Genomic DNA, 22,919 nt, shown 5'->3' with positions numbered 1-22,919 from the left:
CCGGGATCGTGGTGAACGTACGGCCCTGGCGAAGAGTTCGCGGTCACGAACTCGACAGTTTCGGCTAAATGGAATTAAAAAAAAAGTTTTTCCATTCAGAAAAAAAATGACTCGATTGCAAATTAAATCTTTGCCAAGACGTCAAAAATTATTTGAGATTAACAGTTAACCCGTGAATAACCCTCCAGAAATTTATCAGCGGAAAAGCGTGAGCATTTTAAAGTATCTCAATTTAAGGGAATCGATTTAAAAAAAATATATATATTTATTTTCAAACTAGAGTCTCGACCACTGGTAATTCGGTCTTGTCCACAGGAGCGGGTGGATTCTTTTTACACTTTCAACCGGAGGATCGGCCGGGAACAGGATTCCCCTCCAACATACGGCCCTGTTTCCGACTCCGGACGTCGAGGCCCGTGGACGTAGGAGAGCGAGCCCGTCGGTGGCACTCGTGGGCGGGATGCACGAGAAGGGAAGAGCGAAGAGCAAGAGGGAACGATGAGCGGATCCGCGAGGAAGACGAGGACGGAAGCAAAAGAGCCCGAGAAAGAAAGAATTCGAGGAGCGAGAAGACTCGACCGGGAGGGATGAAGAAAAAGACGGGCAAATCGTTAGGCAACGAGAGAAACGAGGAAGAGGCTACGCGACGGAAAGAGAAAGAGTGAAAGGGAGAGAAGCCGAACAAGGACGGAAAAGAGACCCGAGAGAGGGAAACCACGGGCTGGAGGCGAGAAGAGGACGGCCTTATCGCGAAGGAGGGAGAGGAACGGAGAGGTCCGACCTGATCGAGAGGAGGGACGCGAATGCGAGCTGGAAGAGGGACAAGGACGGGCCGATCGATAGGCTCGAAGAGCGAGAAAGACGGAGCGAGAGGAGCGCGAGAGACGGGCGCTGGCAACCGGTGGAGGAGAGAGAGAGGGAACCTCTCGCCGCGCTCGGATCCGCTCCGCTCCTCTCCTCTCCGCGTCGCTCGAGAGTCGACCGCATCCGCGAGTCGGCGTCGGCCTCAGTGTCGAGCGACGATCGGACGTCGCGGTGCCGGTGGACGCAGGTGGAAGCTAGGAGACGCGAGCTCGCGCGGGGAACGGGACAAGGATCCTTCGTCCTAGAGACCGCGGGGAAAGGGGTCCGTCTTGCCTCCACCTCGTCGCTCGGCGTCGCGAGAGAGAGAGAGAAAGAAAGAGACAAGGGAAGCAGCCTCCCGGATGCCGAGTTGGCTTTAAAGGGAGAGAATCCAGGATTTTGTGGATTTTCGCTCATCCTGCCATCGCGTCGTCGACAGAGGACTCGAAGCAACGAGAGGAAGGAGATAGGGCGGGTTCAAAGGATAAGGTCTCGCCTGGAAAAGGGGAAAAGTTCCAGCGGAACCCTCCGAGGTCGATACCTCGAAGTCCCGACTGCTAGAAGAGGAGCGGAAGCGGGGGCTTCCGCCGATCGGGGGAACCTCGGGGTGCGTGCGAGCGGGAAGAATAAAAGTGACGTTTACGGCTGAATCGCGGACCGTGAGAAGGAATTCCCCGCTCCAACGGCGGGCACCTCGACTCGGCCTCACCTCGGTAGGAGGGAAATTCCTGCCCCAGGTATCGAGGATAAATCTTAAACGTTAAATCCGTGGAATAGTCCCAAGATTCCTTCCGGCCAGCGTTCTGGGTACATTCGAAACTCCACCTAGACGCTCCTATCTGAAAGATCTTCGAATCGTTCCCGAAAAACCAGACGCGGAATACCTCCACGAAGGTGCTACCGTCTGTTGGATATCGACCGGGTGGCCGCCCAGGACCCTCGCGACATCGAGCGGTCCAGAGGACCGCGGAAAGTTAAGTGCCCCCGAGTTGCCGAAAATTCCGCATCCCTAGGTGAATCGCGTTGGAGAAGGTGGAGGAGGTTCAAGGGGACCGAATATCCCCGGTGGCCGAGCACGCCACGTGGACGGGGACGCGAGCACGCCTGGCACGCCGTGCGCACCTGGGACTTCGAGCAGAGGGGCACGGCGGACTCGGAGCGGGGATCCCGGTGTCAGGTGTACGAGGCGTCGGAGCAGGAACTCGTTCAGGTGGACGCGAACGAGCCACGGCTCGGCGAGCGCTCTTCCGACCCGCTTGATCGTCCGAGTCCATTAACCCCCACGTGGTCTCGCGTCGGATTTTGCGCGACCCGAAGACGACGCGAAAAAATTCGCCGGCATCGGAGTCGGAGCTTCCGGGTAAACTGGTAAGTAAATCCAGGAGAGCCGAAAGGAAAATTTTGGGTGATGTTGTTTATATTAATATTATTAAAATTATTGTCGATAACGACGGGTGATACGTTACAGAGCGTAGCGTGACCCAGCCCGACGATCCCAGGCTCATCTCGGTGCTCGCTTCGAGGTCGTCAAGGTGAATCCGACCGGTATTCGTCCCACCAGGACTTCGCAGCCAGCTGGGAACCGGACAGCGGGGACACGACCGGGAGGATCGATAACCGGATTCGAGGGAAACGAGGGAAACGAGGGAAACCGAGGAAACTCGAGGATGGGCCTTCCCGGACAGTGAGCACCCACGGGCATGCCGACGCGTTTTCCGCGGCCAAGTCCTAACCGGAGGTCGATGCCGTCTCCGGGAGCTCGTACTAGCCCTCGAGAAGCGACGAAGACGACCCCGAGGACGAGATGCCTCTCGAGGAGGTGATGCCGCGCGACGGCGGCGTAAGGGCGAGTTCGAGTCATCCGAGTTTCCTACCCCTGGAGGCGTCGGAGGTGGCGCTTCCTTCCTCGGCCCCGACCGCCTACGGCCTCCTGGGGATGTCCGGGGGAAGGAAACAGGTTTTCGTCGAGCGAGAAGAGAGGATCCTCGGGACCATGGCAGCGGATCGGCAAGACGTCGCTCGGAGTCCAAGGAACGGATCCTCGCCGGCGAAGGAAGACCGGGCCGATTCCTCGGAGGGTCTCGAAGCCGCCGACGATCTTCGGGCCGTCACGGCTACCTTGCACCTTCCAGGGTTCGTCGGGTCGTCGCGGTTGCGCACAAGGTTCTCCACCTTGAAATCCCGCGAGGAGGCCGCCTCTACCCGCGTTCAGGAGCGCAAGGTCCTGGCTAGGACGGAGTCTTCCAGAGGAGCCAAGTCTCCGGCCTGCGACCCCAAGGACAAGAGCTGGCCTCGAGCCTCCCGGTCGTCCTCTTCCTCGGCTTCCTCCTTCGTCGCCAATGCCGGAATCGTCGCCTCCGCCACGACCGGAGCCTCCTTGCAGTCCAGAGACGCCGTTTCCGACCTCGTGGCCGAAGGCGCCGGGTCTCTGGGATCCGCGGGACAAGGACAGGTCCTGACCGCCAACGGCAGGGTCGCGAGGACTCGCGAGGATGGAAACGTCGTTGCCGTTCCTGGAAACGCAGTTGGTAACGTTAATGCCGGCCTCGGAAACGTTAACGAGCCGATCCCGAAGAGCGACGAGGTGCCTTCCCCGAAGCAGGCGTTCGTCTCCGCCACGACCAGCCCTCGGACTTCCCCTCCGACCACCACCTCCAGCAGCTCTTGGAACACCTCCACCGAGCAGGAGTCCTTGTACATCGTGGATTCCGCCGAGGGAAACGCATACTATAAAGGCCAGTTCCTTGGGAAGGTGCGTTTGCTCTCTTTGATTTAAACGAAAAGTATGTTATTTAGTCCATTTGTATCCTCGGAACTTGGGAGGCGTTTCCCTGAGGTCGCTTCCCGGATGTTGAAACTTCCGCTGGGAAATATTTATATTTAGAATTCCTTCGTAAATTCATTCGAGCCTAGAAATGTCAAAGTTGTCGTTGTCGCGAAGATGTATTTTCGGACCGTGGTATTTTTTATTTCAACGTTAAGAGGCTTGAGTTCGCTTTTGCCGAAGAGCTTCCCGAGGTTGGTTTCAAAGGATATGCTAAAAACCGCCGTTCGATCCAATTTGCTTGCCTGTGATGTTTTAATCGATGCGCTTAAGTAAGTGGTCCGTTTTAATTGACTTACAAAACAATGACTAACGAACCGTGGCTCCGATTTCATTATTTGCCCAATTATTTGATTTCTTTTGTTACGTCTTTGTAGTAGTCTCGACGATTATTCGAAGCCGAACGGAGTATTATTTCAAGCAGGAAATAAGGATCGCCTGAAATGCTGGTTTCACGAAGAAGGCATTATAGTAATTGAGTGAAACGGTTACATGTAGAGTCATGCCCCGAAGTATTTACGTTAAGTATCGAGAACCGTAAACGTAAGCATCTGCTTATAAGAAAACGTAAGAACTCCCGAGAACCTCGGTTTAAAAAATATCCCGGCTCGATAATAAATACTTTCGATCGTTTCTTCATCCTTTTTCCCGGGATAACTGGTGGATCCTTTTTTGCGGTCGCGTTCTCGGAGGTATCGGGAAACACTCGAAATACTTTACTAGAATTTCTGACCAAAGTTGCTTTCACGTACGCCGAATATTAGAGGACGAATATACAAGACTGGTATTTGTTTCCACAGGCTCATTAAAGTCGCTCGGTCAGGGTCATTAAGACTAATTATCCCCGATATCGTGACAATTATTCAAACCACTACTTTCATATAATGTCTTAACCGAGGCTTACCCTTAAATAGCGTACTACATAAAACTAAGTCTACAAGAATAATATCGCTAGAATAATTAATTTCGTCTTTCACGAAAAGTTACCCAGCTCGATAGCCGTGGGCCAAAAATCTCGGAAAATTCCACCTTGTCCTTCCTCGAGCAAATCGTTCCACTTTTGGGGATTCGGGATTTAATCGAAATGCGCGACAGGACCGCTAGAAGCGGCCAAGCTTTCGTAAGATCGGAAGATATTTTCGCAAGCTCTTGGCAAGGGACCCGCTACTCTTCCTAACCATGTCGCTAAAGTTACTACAGAGTCATCCACCGGACGGGGTATCCTATTTTCTACCAGAGCCGGGGGAAAAGCCTCGTTTCCCATGTAGATGGAAAAACAAAACTTCCGACCGAACATAGAAACTCCGATACGAGGTGGGAATAAAAAGGAGGGCTGTCTGGGATGCCTAAAAAATGAATTCGCCATCCGAGCTTCAAAGCGAGGGGATTTAGGTCGAATGCTACCGATTCGAACGAAGGGGTTAATTCGTTAACGACTCCGTAGGCTGTGTGCAAAGAGCCGAACTATTTAACATACCAGGCTCTCTTTGTCCGAGTTATTCTGCTTCACCCCTCTTGACGAGTCTATTTTCTTTTTTACGGAGACCTACTTTTCCACAGGGTGGCTTCGCGAGGGTTTACTTGATGACCGACCTAGCCAGCGGGAAGCAGTACGCCTGCAAGATCATTCCCAAAAATCGGATGCAGAAGATCCACATGCAGAAGGTTGGTTCGCGAGCTGGAGAAAGATTGGATTCGTGCGGCGAACAAATATCCAGGGTGTCGCGTTATGGGCGATCGGGACTTTTCAGAGGACGTTAAGAAGCAATCTTATAAGTCGTCTCGCGAATTGAAGACACCCACGTCACCTGGATATTTATTTTTTTTTTTTCGCCGTATGGATCCCGATCGAAGGGGGACTTTCTTGTAATTACTAGAGTGTGTCGTAGATTGCGAGGGAGATCGTGATTCACAAGGAGCTGAATCATCCAAACGTCGTTCAGATGCATCACTACTTCGAGGACAACCTGAACGCTTACATACTCCTGGAAGCTTGTACGCGAAAGGTATGACACGTTGAAATTCTAGAAACCGTCGAGAACTTGTTCTCGTCAGTTTCGCTTATTCCTCGGGTTCGAGCAAAAACGAAACGTCGGAATTCGTCCTCCCGTTTGCGTCAAAGCCATTTGTAGGGAGAGCGCAAAAGAAAAGAAGCCCAAAGGGGGACGAGAAAGCCTCAGATTTTACGACTCGGATTGAAGATGAGTCGTCGAGGTATCGGTCTGATTTTCTACTTTTCAAGATCCATTACGCCGTGTTATATCGATCCGGGAATACTGGCGAACAAGTTTGCGCACACTTTACATCGGAGTACGTCTCTATACTCGTGACCGAATGTCTGGAGAGTGCAAACTCATCCGGAATCGTCGTGACGAGTGTCGAGAGGAGAAGGCAGGAGATCGAGCAGCAATTCATCGCGGTTACTCGTTTTATTTCAGACTCGAAACGAGAGTGAATTGCGTTCGGTGATTGCCCCCAAAGTAATTACACTTCGTCGATGACGTCCGCGCCGTACCGAGATCCCCGTTATTGAAAAAGGGACGAAACTTATTGTATACCATTTCAACCCAGCTGAGCATTTTTCAACGGAAGGCCGATTTAATATTAACTATTTCCATTTCTGGCATTTAAACTCGACTTCACATTAAAAATATATAAACTCGACTTCACATTAAAAATATATAAACTCGACTTCGCATTAAAAATGTATAAAATTTAGTTCGGACGTAGATAAGGCTGCGCCTTATTAATTATTCCCTACTTTCGATCTCAATCTCATGTATGGGAAAATACTGGCGCGATCTATATACCAGATCTAGGGAGTGGGATTTTCTCGCGAGTTTTCTCCGGAGTTTCTCATGGTTCTTCCCGGCGAGAGACGTTGACTCGATCGAGAGCGACAGGAACGAGGCGCGAGAGCGAATGGCTCTTGCCCCCCGTTGAAGCGATTCGTCTCAGTTGGTCATTTCATTTCCGAGATGAATCGAGAGTGAATTGCGGCAGGCAATTGTCCCGAAGAGCGGTCTCACTCGCGGCAACTCGACGACGACCGCGTCTTGACAAAATCATTCTTGCCCGACAGAGCCTGATGCACGTGCTCAAGTACCGGGGGAAGGTGACGGAACCGGAAGCACGTTACTACATGAAGCAAATGGTAACCGGGGTGGCGTACATACACTCCAGGAAGGTGATTCACCGCGACCTGAAGCCTGGGAACATGTTCCTCTCGGAGAACATGGTCGTCAAAATCGGGGATTTCGGGCTGGCCACTCGACCTTACGACCACCCTCGCAGAGTGTAAGTTTAGTATATTAAAACCTGATGATGTCCCAGGAATCGAGGTACCTGGGAATATTTTTACTCCCTACGTGAGGTACCTTCGACGAGGGATTTTTTTTTTCGCGTTCCGTCAGTCATACCGATAACGCGCACAGGAGGTACACACACCTAGGGACGCAAAAATGCCATTCCGCGGTACACCGGCGATATCGCATACCCAGGGAGGTAGTCCGTGTCGCAATTCCCCGGAGTATCACTAAAATTAACGAAACGTTCCCTTCCGGACATCGCAGGACAATATGCGGCACGCCGAACTACATAGCCCCGGAGGTGTTGTACAAGCAGGCCTGTAGCTACGAGGCCGACGTGTGGGCCCTGGGGTGCATCCTGTACGTCCTGCTGGTCGGCCAGCCACCGTTCGAGACGGCGACCCTGAAGGAGACCTATGCAAGAATCTGCGACAACCGGTACCGCGAGGTGGACGACACGGTGGCCTCTCGCAACGGGCAGGACTTGGTGCGACGCCTTCTGGAACCGAATCCAAAATTACGACCCTCTCTGGAGAAGGTGAAGAGACACCCTTACCTGACCAAGGAGTACGTGCCCTCGTCGTTGCCCCATTTCTGCTGTTACCAGCCGCCCCCGGCGACTCTGCGTCGCCTGTCGACGGTGTCCTCGACACCGACGCCCCCGCCGTCTCCTCCCTCTCCACCCTTGCCGCTTCTCAAGTCCTCGTCGTCTCCGGAGCCCGAGTCCTCTTCCCGTCTGGGCCAGGTCTCGAAAAACGAGCGCTCGGAGACCCAGAAGAGCGCCTTCGAGCGGGCGCGGTCCAAGGCCTCGCAGAAGGAGTCCAAGGTGAAATGGCTCGCCAAGAAGCTCCCGAAGCTCCCCAGGTTCAAGCAGCGTCTCAGCAGCGCCCTGTGCCCTAACAAAAAGAAGGTCAGATCCGGGGTGGAACCGAGACTCGGCTCGGGAGGCGTCGCCGAGAGCGTGCAGATGCATCGCGCCCTGGAAGACTGTCTCACCTGTATCCGGTGCACTCGGTTCAGCGCCAACCCCAAGACCGTCGAGGAGGTCGCTCCTCTGTTCATCACCAAGTGGATAGACTATTCCAACAAGTACGGCCTCGGATTTCAGTTGCCAGACAGGTCCGTCGGGGTCCTCTTCAACGACAGCACCAAGATGAGCTACACGCACGATAGGAGGTTCGAGCTTAAATATTATGATTAGTCTTAGCTATAATTATTAAAAGAAATTTACCGGGATTTTTCTTGCTCCCTCAGCTGCGTTGAGTACGTGACCTCCACCGACGAAGACCTCGTCCGGTATGAGAAGGAAAGCGACGTCCCGTTGTTCCTGAAGGAGAAGCTCTACTTGCTGCAGTTCTTCGCCGAGTACATGGACGAACACCTCACGGAAGGTACGGGCAAGGTTTATTCCTCATCGAAGCGTTGTTCTGGAATTTGGCGTTCACTCAATCAATTTATGTTCCAGGAGGCGAGGTGCGCGGATGGATAAACGGCGCGGTCACCGCAGGGAAGCGACGAACGAGACGAAACGGCGCTTTCGTTCCACGGATGAGGAGATGGCTCCGGACCGACAAGGCCATAGTGATGGAGCTGAACGTTCCCTTCCTTCAAGTGAACTTCTTCGTCGACCACACCAAAATGGTCGTCTCTAAGCCCACCGGAAGCGGTGCCTATCTCGTGACCTACATCAACCCCGAGAGACGCACCTCTTCCTACTGGCTGAACGATATCCGCGATTACGGATGTACGGCCGATCTTCACGAACGGCTGCATTACGTCTGCAAGGTGGCGAGGGAATTTTCCGAGCTCGATCAGAACGCTCCCCTTCATTGAATTCAAGGCGACATAAGGATCTCACGGCTGCCCGAGTTTCCGCGAACCGGGCTCGCATGCGTACATACGGATATGTACCATTATTTGCAATTAAAAAAAAAAAAAAAAAGAAAGACGACGCAGGCAGCGACGTCCGACGTTTCTTATTTTTGTTGTCTCTACCGTGTAGAGAGGTAACGATTGGTCGTTAACGAGGGAGCTAAACCGAACCAGGGAATTCGGAAGAAACTCGGAGCAACGTCTCTCGTCTACGGTATAGAGATATTAACCCTATAAAGTTAAGAGCAATTTTGCTAAAGAATTATCGAGTATAAGGTACTTATATACATTTACGCGAAGTACCGAAGAAAGCACAGATAGATAGCGTGCTCCGTATCGAATAAAGGACTTCGTATCGACGTAATAGAATTGTAATATCCCGGAGGACGAACTAATACTACCATTAACTTGATATCGCAATAGAGCAGAATAAAACGAAATATCTTTCAATCCGGGATCAACGTGACGACCGTCTTGTCATTGCGTTTCCGCTCACGTGTTCTTCCCTTGCCTTCGCTCCATCTTTAACTTCCAGTAATATTCTCGGCTTTTATTTGTACTCCGATGTGACATATCCGTAATGACATTATCGTCCGCAATTATTCGCTTCCGTGCTTGGTAACTGATAGACGTTTAATCGTCGGGGGGGTAATTAGAAGGGCAGAACTCGCGATAACGGAGAAAAGGATGACACGGATCTCTATTCACTGCTATCGGCAGGTTGTCTGATATCGGCGCAGGAAGGTGGATAATCAAGTGACGCGCGTATCTAATCGACTTCTATCATCGTGGTCCACGTCGTAATTATTACAGTAAAGACTTACTCTCATATCGTTGTCTTAATCCTGCTTATACCTACTCTCATGTCGCGGACAATACTGGCCCTATTATTTAAGCAAGTACGCGTAGTTTCCATTAATCAGGAGTAAAACGATCATCGGAATAAAATTCGTTGCACCGTCTTAGTCGGTCGAGAGTTCGTTATCATGGGGCGGCACTCTTAACGTAAAGTTAAACGTAAAGTTGACGTAAAATTAAAAGTTCACAGGAGGGAAACTCTGGACGAGTCCTCGACCTCGGGACCCGCCGAGGGTCGACGAATCGAGCTCTGGTAGTCGACACTGGTCAAAATACTGTCAGGAAACATCTTCCGACGATTTTACTCATTTGCTCGTAAATAGTCTCATCAATACGCATCCTAAGTAAATAAAAAAGAATTAAAAAAAAAGAAAGAATCCTCTGGCCTGTAATACATCTCTATCGCGACTTTAACATATCCGACTGCCAGATTTCATTCTACACCCGAGTGGGCTGTCGAGTTTGCACAATGGCCTGCAGGGTGTATGAATGCGTAAGGACTTGGTTAAAAATACAAAACTGGCAGGAGAGACCTTGCTTTAAGATTACTGATCTTATCGCTCTGAACTCGGATTGGCGCGATGTGCATATAAATTCGACATACCCGATACAAATGACATACAGACCATATGCAAACTATTCTGCAGATCGTGAGCCGACTGCGTATTAATCTTAAACCGATCAAGGAAGACCCTTGCAGACCTTGCGGAGGTTTTCGGCGCGGCTCATTGCGGGCCTTCGGCGGAGCAGAAATGTTAACTTGGAAGTCTCGTGCCGATCGCTTTAGAATTCGTACTGGGAAACGTAAATCAAGAGTTTCGCCACCGCGCTCCCGGCGAACATGGAGTTGTGGTAGATCTCCATGCTAAGGTCGAGCTCCACCTCTTGAGGGCCTTGGATGCTCCTGGTGAGGACCAGGATGGCCTGGAAAGGAGCTGGCCTCCTAAGGGCGAAGCAGGATTCGGTAGCTCGAGTGACTCCTGGAGGAGCTCTCGCCGCGACCAGGGCCATGCTGAATCGGATCGTCGACTCGGAATGATGGGTACCCCTCATGGTGAAGAGCTCCAGCTGTCCCGAAGGTGGAACAGGAAGCATGCTGACGAAGGTGATGAAGTTGTAGGAGTAGTGCGAGGGTGATCGCAGACATGACAAGTCGCCGCTCAGGCAATATCTCGAGGCTCTCACGCAACGGCTGAAAAAAAAAAATTATTGTAATCATTATTCTCCATAAACCACCGATAAGTGCCGCGTCGCGACTTCAGGATCCGAGGTCTATCGAGGAGAGAAAAGTTGTTCGAAGAAGACCTCACCATCGATGTACTCACTTTTTCCTTTCTTGATCTTGATAGTAACCGGATGGGCAATCTATCCGGTTGCAGCGGAAGCTACCTCGCGTGTTCTGGCATATCTCATTGGGCGCTCTGCATACTCGGCCGGTCTCGCACTCGTCAACGTCTGTTCGAATGATCAGATAAACGTATCGCATTACGAGACGTAACGGATATATCATCCGGGCCGCAATTATTGGCCCGTACTATTAAAAAGTCAATTAGTTCCTCCCATGTCCCTGATACCAGCCCATAAACGTTTAATCTAGTTTCTTCCCACCCGACCAGAGATCCTGTCCTCTATCAATAGCGTTACCTTATACAAAATGTGACTTTATATAGAAACATCTATCTCGTCTGATCTAGAGGTCGAAGGAGTCTTACCCTGACAAGTCCTGCCGTCGATTCCGAGTCTGTAGCCATCGGGACACTTGCAGGAGTAGCTACCGGGGGTGTTCTCGCATATTCCCACGCAAAGTCCATTCTGCTTGTACTCCGTGCACTCGTCGACGTCCACGCAGGACCGATTATCGGGATTCAGCCTGAACCCTGGTTTGCAGGTGCACCGGTAGCTCCCCCAGGTGTTGACGCAAGCGTGCTGACAGAGCCCCGGCGTCTTCTCGCACTCGTCGACGTCCCGGCAGGCGTTTCCATTCCCGGGGACATTTTCGAAGCCATCCTGGCAGACGCATCTATAGGAACCCACGGTGTTCTCGCAGCGAGCATTCGAGCTGCAAATCTGGCCGCTGTAGAAGCTGCACTCGTCTATGTCGACGCAATCCCCGTTAGGACCTGAGACGTGTCCCGGAGGACAAGCGCAGGCGTAGCCACCCTGACGGTTTTCGCAAGTCTGACGAGGTCCACATTCGTGGGTCTTCTCGGCGCATTCGTCTACGTCGATGCATCGCTGGCCATCCTTCGGGTCCAAGGTGTAGCCCTGGCCGCATATTAACCTGCAGACGGACAACCATGCCGGTGATAACAGGTGTACCGATAAAATTATCTAGTCACATCGTTCAAGAAGAGGGAATAACCAAATGCAGGGGAAACTTTCTCGATGCCTTGTATTCCCTCTCTTACCTAGAGACGCAGGCATAGGACCCAACGGTGTTGACGCACCGCTCCGTCGGTTTTGGACAAATCCTAGGCGACCGTTGACACTCGTCAACGTCGACGCACCGATTCCCAGACAGTGGTTCGAACCCTCTGGGGCAAGTTACCCCAGGCGTGGCAAAGTCCGGTCTAACTCGACGCGAGGTGACCGCCGAGACGACTGGTTCCGCCATCGGCATCTTCGTCGTCCTTGGTGTCGTTGTCGTCGTCCTTGCCGTCGTCGTCGACGGCGTCGTCGCGACCGCGGCGTTGCTCGGCCCTCGCGGATTCCTGTCGCATCTGTAGGAACCCAAAGTGTTCCTGCAATGGTAGCCTTCGCTGCAGTCGTGAGTCCCAAGGATGCACTCGTCGTCGTCCTCGCAGATCTCCGTCGCGGCGTTCAGGGTGTACCCGGTCCCACAGGGCAGGAACCTTGCGAAAGAGAGGAGTCTTTTCAGCCCACCAGTATTTTTGGCGACGAGCCCCTGCGAAGAGGAAGCGCAAACCCACCTGATGCAGGTGTAGCTGCCCAGGGTGTTGTCGCATCTCTGGGTCGGGAGACAATCGTTCTGCTGGAGTTGGCACTCGTTGATGTCCACGCATGCCCTGGTCAGGTTGTCTCTCCGGAAGCCCGTCTTGCAGGTGCAGGTGTAGCTACCAGGGGTGTTGACGCACTCCTCGTTGCTGCTGCACGCCTCCTCCGTTTCCAGGCACTCGTCCACGTCGACGCACCCCCGGTTACGGACAAATCGGGACCCTGGACCGCAACGCGTCGATGCCGCGGGTACCCTCGTTATCGGAGTTGGAATTTTCGCACAGGTGTACCCACCCGGCTGATTGTAGCACGCCTCCCCTGCTGAACAGGTGTTCCGCTCCTCCTTGCACTCGTCCACGTCTGCAAGGTAGAAAGATCGTTAAACCACGAACTCCCCCTGTCCTTCGCCACTGAAAATACTGCACGCTGTTCGTAAAAATATTTCACAAATTTTTACGTGGGCACGTTTACGTCCACTGCGGTATTTTCAAGGAAATGCTGGTAAAAAGCTGTCGAGGTGTACATTACGCGTTATAGTTATAAAAATGGCGCTGCGTTTCGCGTATGGACGTATGCGTTAAAAAATTTGCTCGAAACGCAAGCCTCGCAAAGCTGGACATCTCGCAAAAGCGAAGCTGCGACGTTTAAGCGATTTTGTACCCTGGGAATGACGTCACGAAGCACGGACATTACGGATATAGTACACGGTATCACGGGTGTGGCTACTATCCTTGCGGTCCGGAAAACGGTGCCGCTAATTACCGGGATCACCGATAAACATTCCCACGATAGACTGCGTCATCGATTGCGAAGATCGCCATGGACTTAATTCAGTCCCGATGCTGGAAAAGAGACTGACTCAATTAATGTGGCCCAGTTTGTGCCGAGGTAATTGGCATACGCATACGAAATTGGTACCAAGGCCTGCTCGGAATTGACTCCTGTCCTACTCGGCTCTCGCGTTGACAAATTTCCACTGGGCTCCCTTCCCTCTAAAGAAGATCCCCCCTTGTTTAAAGATACATCGAGTATACGGATTGTTCCCCGACTCTCCTCTAGACGACATAAACTACCCCGAGGACGATTAATTATAAGGGCCATAATAATCGACTAGGAGCCGTGCATGCTCTCGTGAAGTCTCAAAATGGCCTCGAGTACCTATGCACTGCCTCCAACTGGCTTCGTAGCGGTACCCGGAGGGACACGCAGGTCGTTGCCGTTGCCTCTGCCTCCAGTATGGCGTGGGGGTCTTGCAGGTGTAGCTTCCAGGCAGGTTGACGCACCGTTCGCCGAGCCTGACGTCGCAGGTGACCCTCCCAGTGGCGCACTCGTCGACGTCCTCGCACTCCCTGGTGGTCAAGGAGTACCTGTACCCCCGGTCGCAATCCGGGAGCCTGACGACGCACTCGTACCCTCCGTCTCTGTTAACGCAGTACCGATGGTCCTGAGCTCGGCAGCGATGAAGCTCCTGGTCCTGGCACTCGTCCACGTCGACGCAACTCCCGTTGAGGACGCGCTCGTACCCGGGTCGACACGCCGAGAGCGGGGTGCAGACGAAGGAGCCCTCGGTGTTGGTGCAGACGTGGGTGCCCTCGGGACAGTCGTGCCGCCCCAGAAGGCACTCGTCCACGTCCTGGCAACTCCTCGTCGCGGGCCTGTACAGCCATCCGCTACGACAAAGAGGAACGCACTCGTAGGTCCCGGGCCTGTTCTCGCATCGCTCGTACTCCCGGCAACCGGGGGACCTGGTACACTCGTCCACGTCGATGCACCTTCTGGTAGCTGCGTCCCAGGAGTATCCAGTGGGGCACTCCGAAGAGGCCAGCCTTGGCAGAGCCCACACCGACCTCGAGGGGTCCCCGACTCTGCGAGACGTGGGTCTGGGCTGCGTTGGTCCTCTCGGCCTTGGATTGCTCGACCTTGCCCGAGAAGGTTTGATCCTGACGATGGGTGGGGTGGGCGCGCTGGGAGGGGCGGCATCTGGCCTCGGGGTCGTGGTGCCGCTCTCCACTGTGTTGGCACCGATTTCAGGGATACTGCCGACACTTGGAGCAGTGTTTCTACGAGTTGACATCGTGGCGCCGACTCCACGCGCTGCACCACCCTCTGGTCTCGCCGTACCACTTTCCAAAGCCGTGGTACCGCTCTCTACGGTGTTGGAACCGATTTCAGGAATACTGCCAACCCTCGGTGCAATGTTCCTGTAGACCGACGTCGTGGCAGCGACTCCACGCGCTGTACCACCGCCTGGTCTCGTGGTGTCGTACACTAAAGTAGTGGTACCGACTCCTTCATCAACGATATCCCTCCCTACCACATCTATTGAGTCGGTAGTCCCCGTAGCTACCGTTGTATAGCCATTCTCTAATGTTGTAATCTCGACTTCGGGGATCATCGTCTCGATCCTCGATGCATCCTCAGTAGTCGTTGGAGTCTTCGAAGAAGGGTCGTCGCAGACGAAGGAGCCGTTGGTCCCCGTGCAGGTCGACTCGGAAATCGGTTCGCAGAGGCAGTCCTCGACTCCTTGACAGGGCTCGAATTTTCCCGCGAGAAACTCTTCCTCCTGGAGGTCGTTCTTCGAGGAGATGCGAGGTTGAAAACCCATGGGACACATGGGAGAACAGTCGTGACCGCCGATAGTGTTGATGCAACGCTCTCCGGTTCCGCAGATCGACAGATCCAGGGCGCACTCGTCCACATCTTTAGGGGCGGAAAAATGTCGAGTGAAACGAAACTGACCAATTTTCTTATCTTTTTTCCATTCCACGTTGTGCCGTAAAAAGTGGCTACACGGGGGGAAGTAAAATCCCTTCCTCTTTCTACGATTGCATGCACTTCCATGGCGGGTAATCAGGGAAAAGGGACTTACCGATGCAATTGCCGGAAATTGGGGAGTACTGAAACCCCGGTCGACAAGTGGAGATACACTCGTAACCACCCTCCGTATTCCGACACTCCTCTTCTCCGATCGTGCACCCGTGAATGTTTTCCGCACACTCGTTCACGTCTTATGCAACCAAATCCATGAATAGGTTTCTCAAAAAAAAACACCGCGCGACCGAACAGTATTATTAGTCGGTTGCGAAATTCGAGCGAAGAGATCAATCCCTTCCGATGAAAAGGGCCAAGTATCAAACTACCGCGCCGACTTGATGTCGACGTTGTAATAATAATTACACCAATCTCCCTGTAAACGTGCAAGCGGGTCAGGACACGTACCTGTGCAGGACTTGGAGAACACGTCGTACTTGAAACCAGCAGGGCACGTCTTCTCCTCGGTCAACTCGTAGCAGGTGTAGCTACCGTACGTGTTGACGCATACCTGGTTCTCTCGAGGACACGAGTCGAGTTCGGTGCACTCGTTCACGTCTACAAGTTTTGGGAACGTTGCACCATGAGAGGGAAACTACGAGAACCTGTCCTTGACTATCGCGAAAGACCGATAAGGGACGAGCGAGGAGATAACCAGCACTGTAGACGTTCACGACCCTTCGCTATAAATCGGACCTCTCATTTTTCTATCCTCGATATTCCTGGATATTCTTTGCACTTCCACGCGAATCTCACGCATTGAAATTCTAAGTAAATTTACCAGGGGGACAATTGCGGCACAAAAATGGCAACAGCAGCAGCAGATATTAAATTGGCAACCGGAACGATGCTACAAAATTGACGGTCGGCATTCCAACCGGTCTCCATTATTTATACGTGTAAATAAATTTTGTACGCAAATTCAACGAACCGCTAGTTTAGTTTTCTTTTTTTTTTTTCTTATGTAAAAACCGACCGTCAATTTTGACGTCCACTGGAAAGTGGCTAAGGCAGCAGCAAGGCATAATTAAAAACAAAAAAGAGGAAAGTGACGAACCATCGCAAAGCTGCGTGGTATCGTTATAGCGATATCCTGGTGGGCAACGCGGTGACAATTCGTTCTCATCTTCCGATGGAGTCGTGGCCTCCGTTGTCGCGGGTGTACAGGACCTGCCGTCATCGGCGAGGTCATATCCAGGATCGCAGCTGCACTTCACGACATCCCCGTTGTCGGTGCACCGTTGCTCGCAGGGATTCGTTCCCGCGCATCTAAAGATAATGAAATTGTCCGCGTTATCTCGACTAGAATTTTTTTAAGGATATTCCGAAAATTCCATCTCACCTGTCGGTAGCATTCCTTCTGCATGTCTTACCATCCTCCAGCAGCTCGCCGCCCTCTCGACACAAACAGTAATAAGAGCCCGGGGTCGGGACACAAATCTCGGTACACAGCATCCCCTTCATTAACTCGCAAATGTCGTCCAAAACTGTAACGCATTAATTTTATTGCATTAAAGCGTCATAAACCTGCATACCATCGCCATGAGAAATATCATCAGATGGCGGCTTAGCCAGCTATGAATTTATTCCAACGCACCCGGAGTCGGTGGAGTCGGATAGGAGGAATCGTCGTTATCGGAAGTTCCGGCGCCCGTCATCCCGGAAGTTCCGGAAGTCTTGTCAGTGTCAGAAGTCCCAGAACTTCCCGAAGTTCCCGAAGTCTCCGAAGTCCTAGAACTCCCGGAAGTCTCGGTCGACCCGGTACCTCTCGACGTTCCGGTCATTCCCGTGGTCCCCGCGTCCCCGGTCGCCCAGGTATTCGACGTCGAGGTCCTTCGGGACGCTGCCAAGGAGCTGGTAGGGTCTTCGCTCGTCTCCGTCGAGGAAGGCTCGGTCCAAGTCGTGTCGATAGGAGTGGTGGAAGGCAGAGCTTCGTGGCAGCACTCCAGGAAAGCGGGGTCCCAAGGATTCCCAAAGGTGAACTTGTTGAAGGCGCAACCTTGTCCGATGGACCCCGTCAGGATGCCTGAAAAATCCGTATGAAATTAATTCTTGAGACATTGCTTCCTTCCCCCGTCTTAGAAGAAAAGAAATGACTCGCAAGATAAATGAAAAAAAAAAGGAAACCGACCAAGTTTGCACCCCTCGCAGCAATCCCGATGGTAGTCCCCGCTGACGCGAGGTCCTCTTCGAGAAGCCGGGGTGTTTTGCGAGCCGCTGCAGGCCACTCCTGACCGGGCCTCGGTTTTCCCGAGTTCGCACTGTTTCTCGTGATAAGCCCTCACGCAGCAAATGTCCACAGCTTCCAAGCAAAGGGCTTGCTCTATCCTGGGCACCCCGGAAACAGGACCAGTGAACTTCTCGCAGCGGAGTCCTTCGTTGGCCCAGGAGCCGCCCAAGCCGCAGCATTGCTCGAATCTATCCTCCATCCTCGATCCAACGACGTACCCATCTACGGAATTGCAAAACCATTCAATCACCGCGTATCGCGATCAACTTCTCCTCGAGTGAAAATTCCTTGCGCATAGATAATTACTTAAAGAAGGTCTATTGAATAATAATCTCCTCGCGAGACCCACAGCGGTTAGATTTAACTGCTGGCACGTGGGTACTTCGATCGGTTAATCGAAGTCAATTGATCCGAGTTTGGGCGTCATAAAAAAGGGGACACGACGAAGAGGCATAGCTAATGGCAAAGTACTCGACGAAATGGAGGGCCGGGAATTAACTTGGCTTAAGTTAGATGTACACTTGTCTTTCCTTCCCTTTTCATTTGTTTTGACACGGGTAGCGTTATCTTTATTGATTTAACACAATTTCTCCCGGCGATGGCTTTTCCCCGCGGCTAATTTACCGGCATTCTAGATCGAGATATTGCAACGAGCTCGCTCAGCGAGACGCTTCTTTAAACAACCGTGTAATCCCTGTAAATCATCACCGGGTACAGCTGTGCGCGGAGGAAAGATTCAGCGGGATTAGGAACGACGTTCCCCTTTGAACACGACGTGGTTGCTCCGAGCAAACACGTCCGAGAGCTCTAGACTTGCAAAATGACGTGCCCATGCAAAAGCTGAACCTTGTATGGTCACAAGACCACGTAAGGTCCATCATTAATTTTTCCAGGCACCTACCTAAATTAAATAATTAGCTACCTAATTAAATAATTACCACCGATTTAAGGAGATTTAAGGAGAACCTTGTATGGTCACAAGACCACGTAAGGTCCATCATTAATTTTTCCAGGCGTCCCAAGGGATACTTCTACCCACCAGAATTAAATCCCACTCGGCTAATTTTAACCAGTCAGCTGTTTTTGACAAGTGTACTCCTCGTGAAAAAAAAAATGCTTTTCGAATAGTTCGCACCAGCTACCTAGTTAAATAATTACCACCGATTTAAGGAGATTTAAGGAGAACCTTGTATGGTCACAAGACCACGTAAAGTCCTTCATTAATTTTTCCAGACGTCCTAAGGGATACTTCTACCCACCGGAATTAAATCCCACTCGGCTAATTTTAACATGTTCCATGCCACGTGTACCACCGATAATACGCGTTAACCTCGGGTAGTACACGGCGTGGCACGTAATGTGTTAACCAGTCAGCTGTTTTTGACAAGTGTACTCCTCATGAAAAAAAAAAAATGCTTTTCAAATAATTCGCACCAGCTACATAGTTAAATCGGTGGTAATTATTTAAGGAGATTTAAAAGTACACGAGGAGCTCGACTCGTGCTCCGTTTCCAAAATTTGCCTGATTACAGGGATTAGACCTCCATTGTTTACACCCCACGTGGCCTGTAAGGAGAGCGAGGACGCTCAGGAGCCCGATGAGCAAACCTCGATTACGCAAGTTGGGGAAAAATGTTATCTCCTATTTGCGCATCCTCGAGGAAAGCGACACATCCGGCGTGTCCGCGGGAAGCCGCGATCACTGGGGTAAGGACACCTCGTAAATCTTGATAACTCCCCTAGATCACCTCGAAGAGGAGGTCATAGAGGAGATATCGCGAGGTAGGGGCCTCGACGAAGACCGTCGCCCCCAAAATCGAGGTCTAGAGGTTTTCGGAGCAAGGTCGACGCCTTCCTCGTAGCCAGGAACTCGAAGGATGAAAGTTACGATTTATCCCTAACAATTCCTCTACACCTCCGACTCTGAAAGGGTAGGAGGGTAAGAGAACGGATCGGAAGTACTGTCTCCGAGGGAAAAAAAAAAAAAAAAAAAAGAAGAAGAAGAACAGCACAATTGGGGTACGTCCCATGGTTCTTCGAGGGGATCTTAAGTACCCGTAAAATAGACCGGAATTACTTTTCAAACGAACAACGAGGGTAGTACAAATACTAATAACAAACACAAGGCAGGCTTTCCCGTTTCCTGATTTCGGAGTGCAGTTCCGCCCACCGAGGACGGAATTTATTCAAGGCGATTCTATTATTACGAGACCGGGTGTTGGTGCGATAGTTGTGTTCTAGGAACCTAATCGTCCTGGATACGGTTGCAGGGAGTAATCGCATTTTTAACGTGGGTACGTCCTGCCGACGTTCAAGTTTAAATCATGCCGCAATACGTGACGCGAATAGTGACCAAGGATGGACCGCTTTCATGAAACCATTACCGGGAAGTAAGGACGATTACCGCGTAAAGTGTCGCAAGGAAATCCACCCGTCAATGTCCCATTTCCCTGAATAAACGTCACCTACGCTCGATTTGACAAACTCGATATTCTGGACGGGGAAATTTGGCGTTTTGGAACATATGAGAATTTTCGTTTCCTTTAAAAAAAAAAAAATAAAAAAAAATAAACATTCCATTCGTGGCACGTTTTATAATTTTGTGAACGCCCTGCATTGTTGGCATTTTTTCCCTGATCCTATACCGGGTACAGCGATTAATTCGAGATTAATTCGAAATTTCCTCGCAAAAGAAATAGAAATTCCGATCTAAGCTTCGCAGGAGACGAGGAGGACGTCTCTCGCCACTTGAGGCAATTTTCGAATGAGCGATTTCGAGAACGAGTTCGCACGGGTTCGTCGCTCGTGGCGTCGGCGGAGTTCCCGACCTCGACCTTCGAGGCAACTTGGAGACAATTTGACGAGAGGAGTCATCACGTGCTTCGAGGCGTTTGGCTCGAGCGCCGGCATTCCGCGCGTCCTCTCTTTTATGGGGTTCTATTCCGAGCGGGAAGCGCTCGGAGGGTGGACTCTGGTTTGCCTCCAAAAACCTCGACGGGCATATCTTAAACGGGGGATTCTTAGACAGAGGCGGCATGGGACAAACGAAAGCCGCCCAAAGGCGTCCTAGACCTTGAAAATGGACTACCGAGGGGCCGCAAAGGTCCTCCAATGACGAACGACGTAACAGGAGACGGGACATTAAGGACGCGGGATCGGCTGGAAGAGAAAGAAAATAAAAAAAAAAGGAAAAACAGGAGCCAATGAATGCGATGCAAATTCCCACAGGTTCTCCGGAAAGATATAAGACTGGACTAAGAATAGGTAAAACTGGGATTCGCGGCAACTGGGGCAAAGCGTTGATCCCGGAGCTCCTAGGAGCATGTAAATTAAATTAATTCTTTTTCTTTTTTAATGCTTAATAATATTGTATTCCCTTTCGCGGGACATTTCCCTTCGCGACACTCGATGGTAGGAATTAAAGCCGGGCGATTCGAAGAACCTCACGACTGGGCTGGACCTCGGTCAACGAATCCTAAAACCCTGAAGCGCGAGTTCTCGGAAGGTACGAGTGGGTTTTCAAACCGGGGCTAAGTTCCTGCAGGTCCACGTAATTGGACCAAAGCAACGCTTCCGTTTCTAGGGGAACACATTCAGGAGCCGGTTTCTCGTTGAAAAGCACCCTGGAAAGTTCGCCGGGAAAGGGAAGTCGAGCAAAGAACCTGGAAACGTGAAAAGGACTTCCCAGAAAGGAACGAGCGCGAGGGTATTTTAATACGAGCCTGGACGAATGGAGGAAAACTAAAACATGTTTAAGACCGCGTACCAAGTATATACCGGGCAACGAATCAAAATGACCGGCGAACAAAGCTGACCAACCCTTTGCAAACATCCGATCCCAAAGGGTCGGATCAGCCGGGGAGTCTCGCTGGAAATTAACCTAAAAACGTAATCGCCCCATCCCGCGCGGTATCACCGTATTAAATACTTCTCCTGCCATCGAGCCTTGGAACAAAATGAATAAAATTCGCGACACGGGGATGGAATCGAGGAAATCCTCCGCGCGAGCAACAGGTCACCTCCAGGGGACAGCACTTAACCGTCCATGTCCGATTTCGCGCGCTTCGAGGAGTAAAAGGCGTGAAAATGTGAAAAGGCGAAAATATGAAAATGCGAAAATATGAAATTGCAAAAAACATGAAAATGCGAAAATGCGAAAATATGAAAATATGAAAATGCGAGAATCGTCGTCGCTCGGTTCTTTGGAATGGGGAGTCGGATACCGAGCGACCTTATCTGGACCGATACCTCGACTAGCGAATGCGATCAGCATCAGCAAGGGCCGTAACGCGCGGGGGTGAAGGGCCATCTTGCGCTCGGCTCCTGGTGACTTCCCTCGGGCGATCCACGGAGTCCCGTTCGGGAATCGCACCTCGCCGCTTCTGGCCGCGGGACGACCCGCGGTTCGGCTCGTGACTCCTAAGCGACCGGCGCCCCCTGCGGCGACGGGGGTCCTTCCTTCGCTCTCTCTTTCTCTCTCCCTCGAGTATTCTGCGCGCCGCGGAATTCCGGGGGTCGCGGGGTCCAGCAGGCAGGCGCTGGGAGGAGCAAAGAACCTCGCGGCAACTCGTCGCGACGCCGACTGCGCGCTTCGAACTCCGTGAAACGGCCCGTAGGTTCGCGGGCGCGGGAGCGCACTCGCGTGTGCGCACTCGCGTGTGCGTACGAGCACGTGCGAGCCCCTCCTGACGGCGCCTCGCGTGGCGGCCGCACGCCGAGAAAACCCCCGCCGTATGAAATTCAAAGGCGCGTCCGTAACTCGCGTTCAGGGATGCTACCGGTCGAACATTTCGATGGGATAAACGGGTCCGGCGCGTGTTGTAACAAAAAGAAAAATAATTCCAGAGAATTCGAGTCAACTCGAGCTACCAATAGGAACGAAAATTTATGAGTGCCCTGAGCGAGTCACGAGGATTCGGGAGGACGGGAGAAAATAAAAAACTACGGCGAGTTCTCGAGATGTCAGGGTCGATATTAACGTCGATTCGTTATGGAGATATACGTAAAAAGAAATGGACCCTGGTTTTCGTCGAATCCCTCGCCAAATTCCTCGCGGCGGGTGAAAGATCAGGTGCTGCCCCCTGGCCGCTCGGCGGCGAATTTCAATTTCGAACGTATCTCTCGACATTTCCTTTTCATAATGAAGCGATTATATTTTAAGAAATGATCTCTTTCCAGGTTTCCACGATTCAACAAATTCGAGGATTTCTAGTTCCGC

General features: G+C 51.8%; 2 protein-coding genes across 2 annotated transcripts; one reads left to right on the top strand and one right to left on the bottom strand.

Annotated features, from left to right (window-relative positions):
* The first annotated feature begins 780 nt into the window (after positions 1-780).
* LOC105698104 (serine/threonine-protein kinase plk-2-like) lies at positions 781-9,304 on the top strand. Its single transcript, XM_012422061.2, has 8 exons — positions 781-2,211; positions 2,312-3,595; positions 5,228-5,332; positions 5,557-5,673; positions 6,750-6,964; positions 7,240-8,151; positions 8,230-8,366; positions 8,441-9,304. Exons 2-8 carry the CDS (start codon positions 2,648-2,650, stop codon positions 8,806-8,808), a joined length of 2,802 nt encoding a protein of 933 aa, XP_012277484.1. The 5' UTR covers positions 781-2,211; positions 2,312-2,647; the 3' UTR covers positions 8,809-9,304.
* A 78-nt stretch (positions 9,305-9,382) lies between these two features.
* LOC105697899 (fibrillin-1) lies at positions 9,383-22,269 on the bottom strand. Its single transcript, XM_012421631.1, has 13 exons — positions 21,950-22,269; positions 17,603-17,923; positions 17,069-17,497; positions 16,814-16,958; positions 16,529-16,740; positions 15,880-16,029; positions 15,530-15,667; positions 13,819-15,360; positions 12,636-13,020; positions 12,114-12,557; positions 11,418-11,986; positions 11,031-11,160; positions 9,383-10,897 (listed from the first exon to the last, which is right to left on the bottom strand). The coding sequence occupies exons 1-13, from the start codon at positions 22,008-22,010 to the stop codon at positions 10,489-10,491; spliced, it is 4,935 nt and encodes a 1,644-aa protein (XP_012277054.1). The 5' UTR covers positions 22,011-22,269; the 3' UTR covers positions 9,383-10,488.
* Between the last annotated feature and the right edge of the window lie 650 nt (positions 22,270-22,919).

The sequence above is a fragment of the Orussus abietinus genome, unplaced genomic scaffold, assembly GCF_000612105.2.
Source record: "Orussus abietinus isolate OABI.00-Male unplaced genomic scaffold, Oabi_2.0 scaffold1, whole genome shotgun sequence".
Lineage (NCBI taxonomy): Eukaryota > Metazoa > Arthropoda > Insecta > Hymenoptera > Orussidae > Orussus > Orussus abietinus.
This window is presented reverse-complemented; position numbering and strand designations above follow the sequence as displayed.

What these genes read in the sequence shown, in the direction of transcription:
- LOC105698104 (XM_012422061.2), top strand. Translation starts at nt 2,648, where the DNA reads ATGCCTCTCGAGGAGGTGATGCCGCGCGACGGCGGCGTAAGGGCGAGT. An exon ending in AGAAGATCCACATGCAGAAG is followed by an intron (nt 5,333 to 5,556) that starts GTTGGTTCGCGA and finishes AGTGTGTCGTAG; the next exon opens with ATTGCGAGGGAGATCGTGAT. An exon ending in AGCTACACGCACGATAGGAG is followed by an intron (nt 8,152 to 8,229) that starts GTTCGAGCTTAA and finishes TTGCTCCCTCAG; the next exon opens with CTGCGTTGAGTACGTGACCT.
- LOC105697899 (XM_012421631.1), bottom strand. Translation starts at nt 22,010, where the DNA reads ATGGCCCTTCACCCCCGCGCGTTACGGCCCTTGCTGATGCTGATCGCA. An exon ending in GTTCTCCAAGTCCTGCACAG is followed by an intron (nt 15,668 to 15,879) that starts GTACGTGTCCTG and finishes TGGTTGCATAAG; the next exon opens with ACGTGAACGAGTGTGCGGAA. An exon ending in TCCTATGCCTGCGTCTCTAG is followed by an intron (nt 11,987 to 12,113) that starts GTAAGAGAGGGA and finishes GTCCGTCTGCAG; the next exon opens with GTTAATATGCGGCCAGGGCT.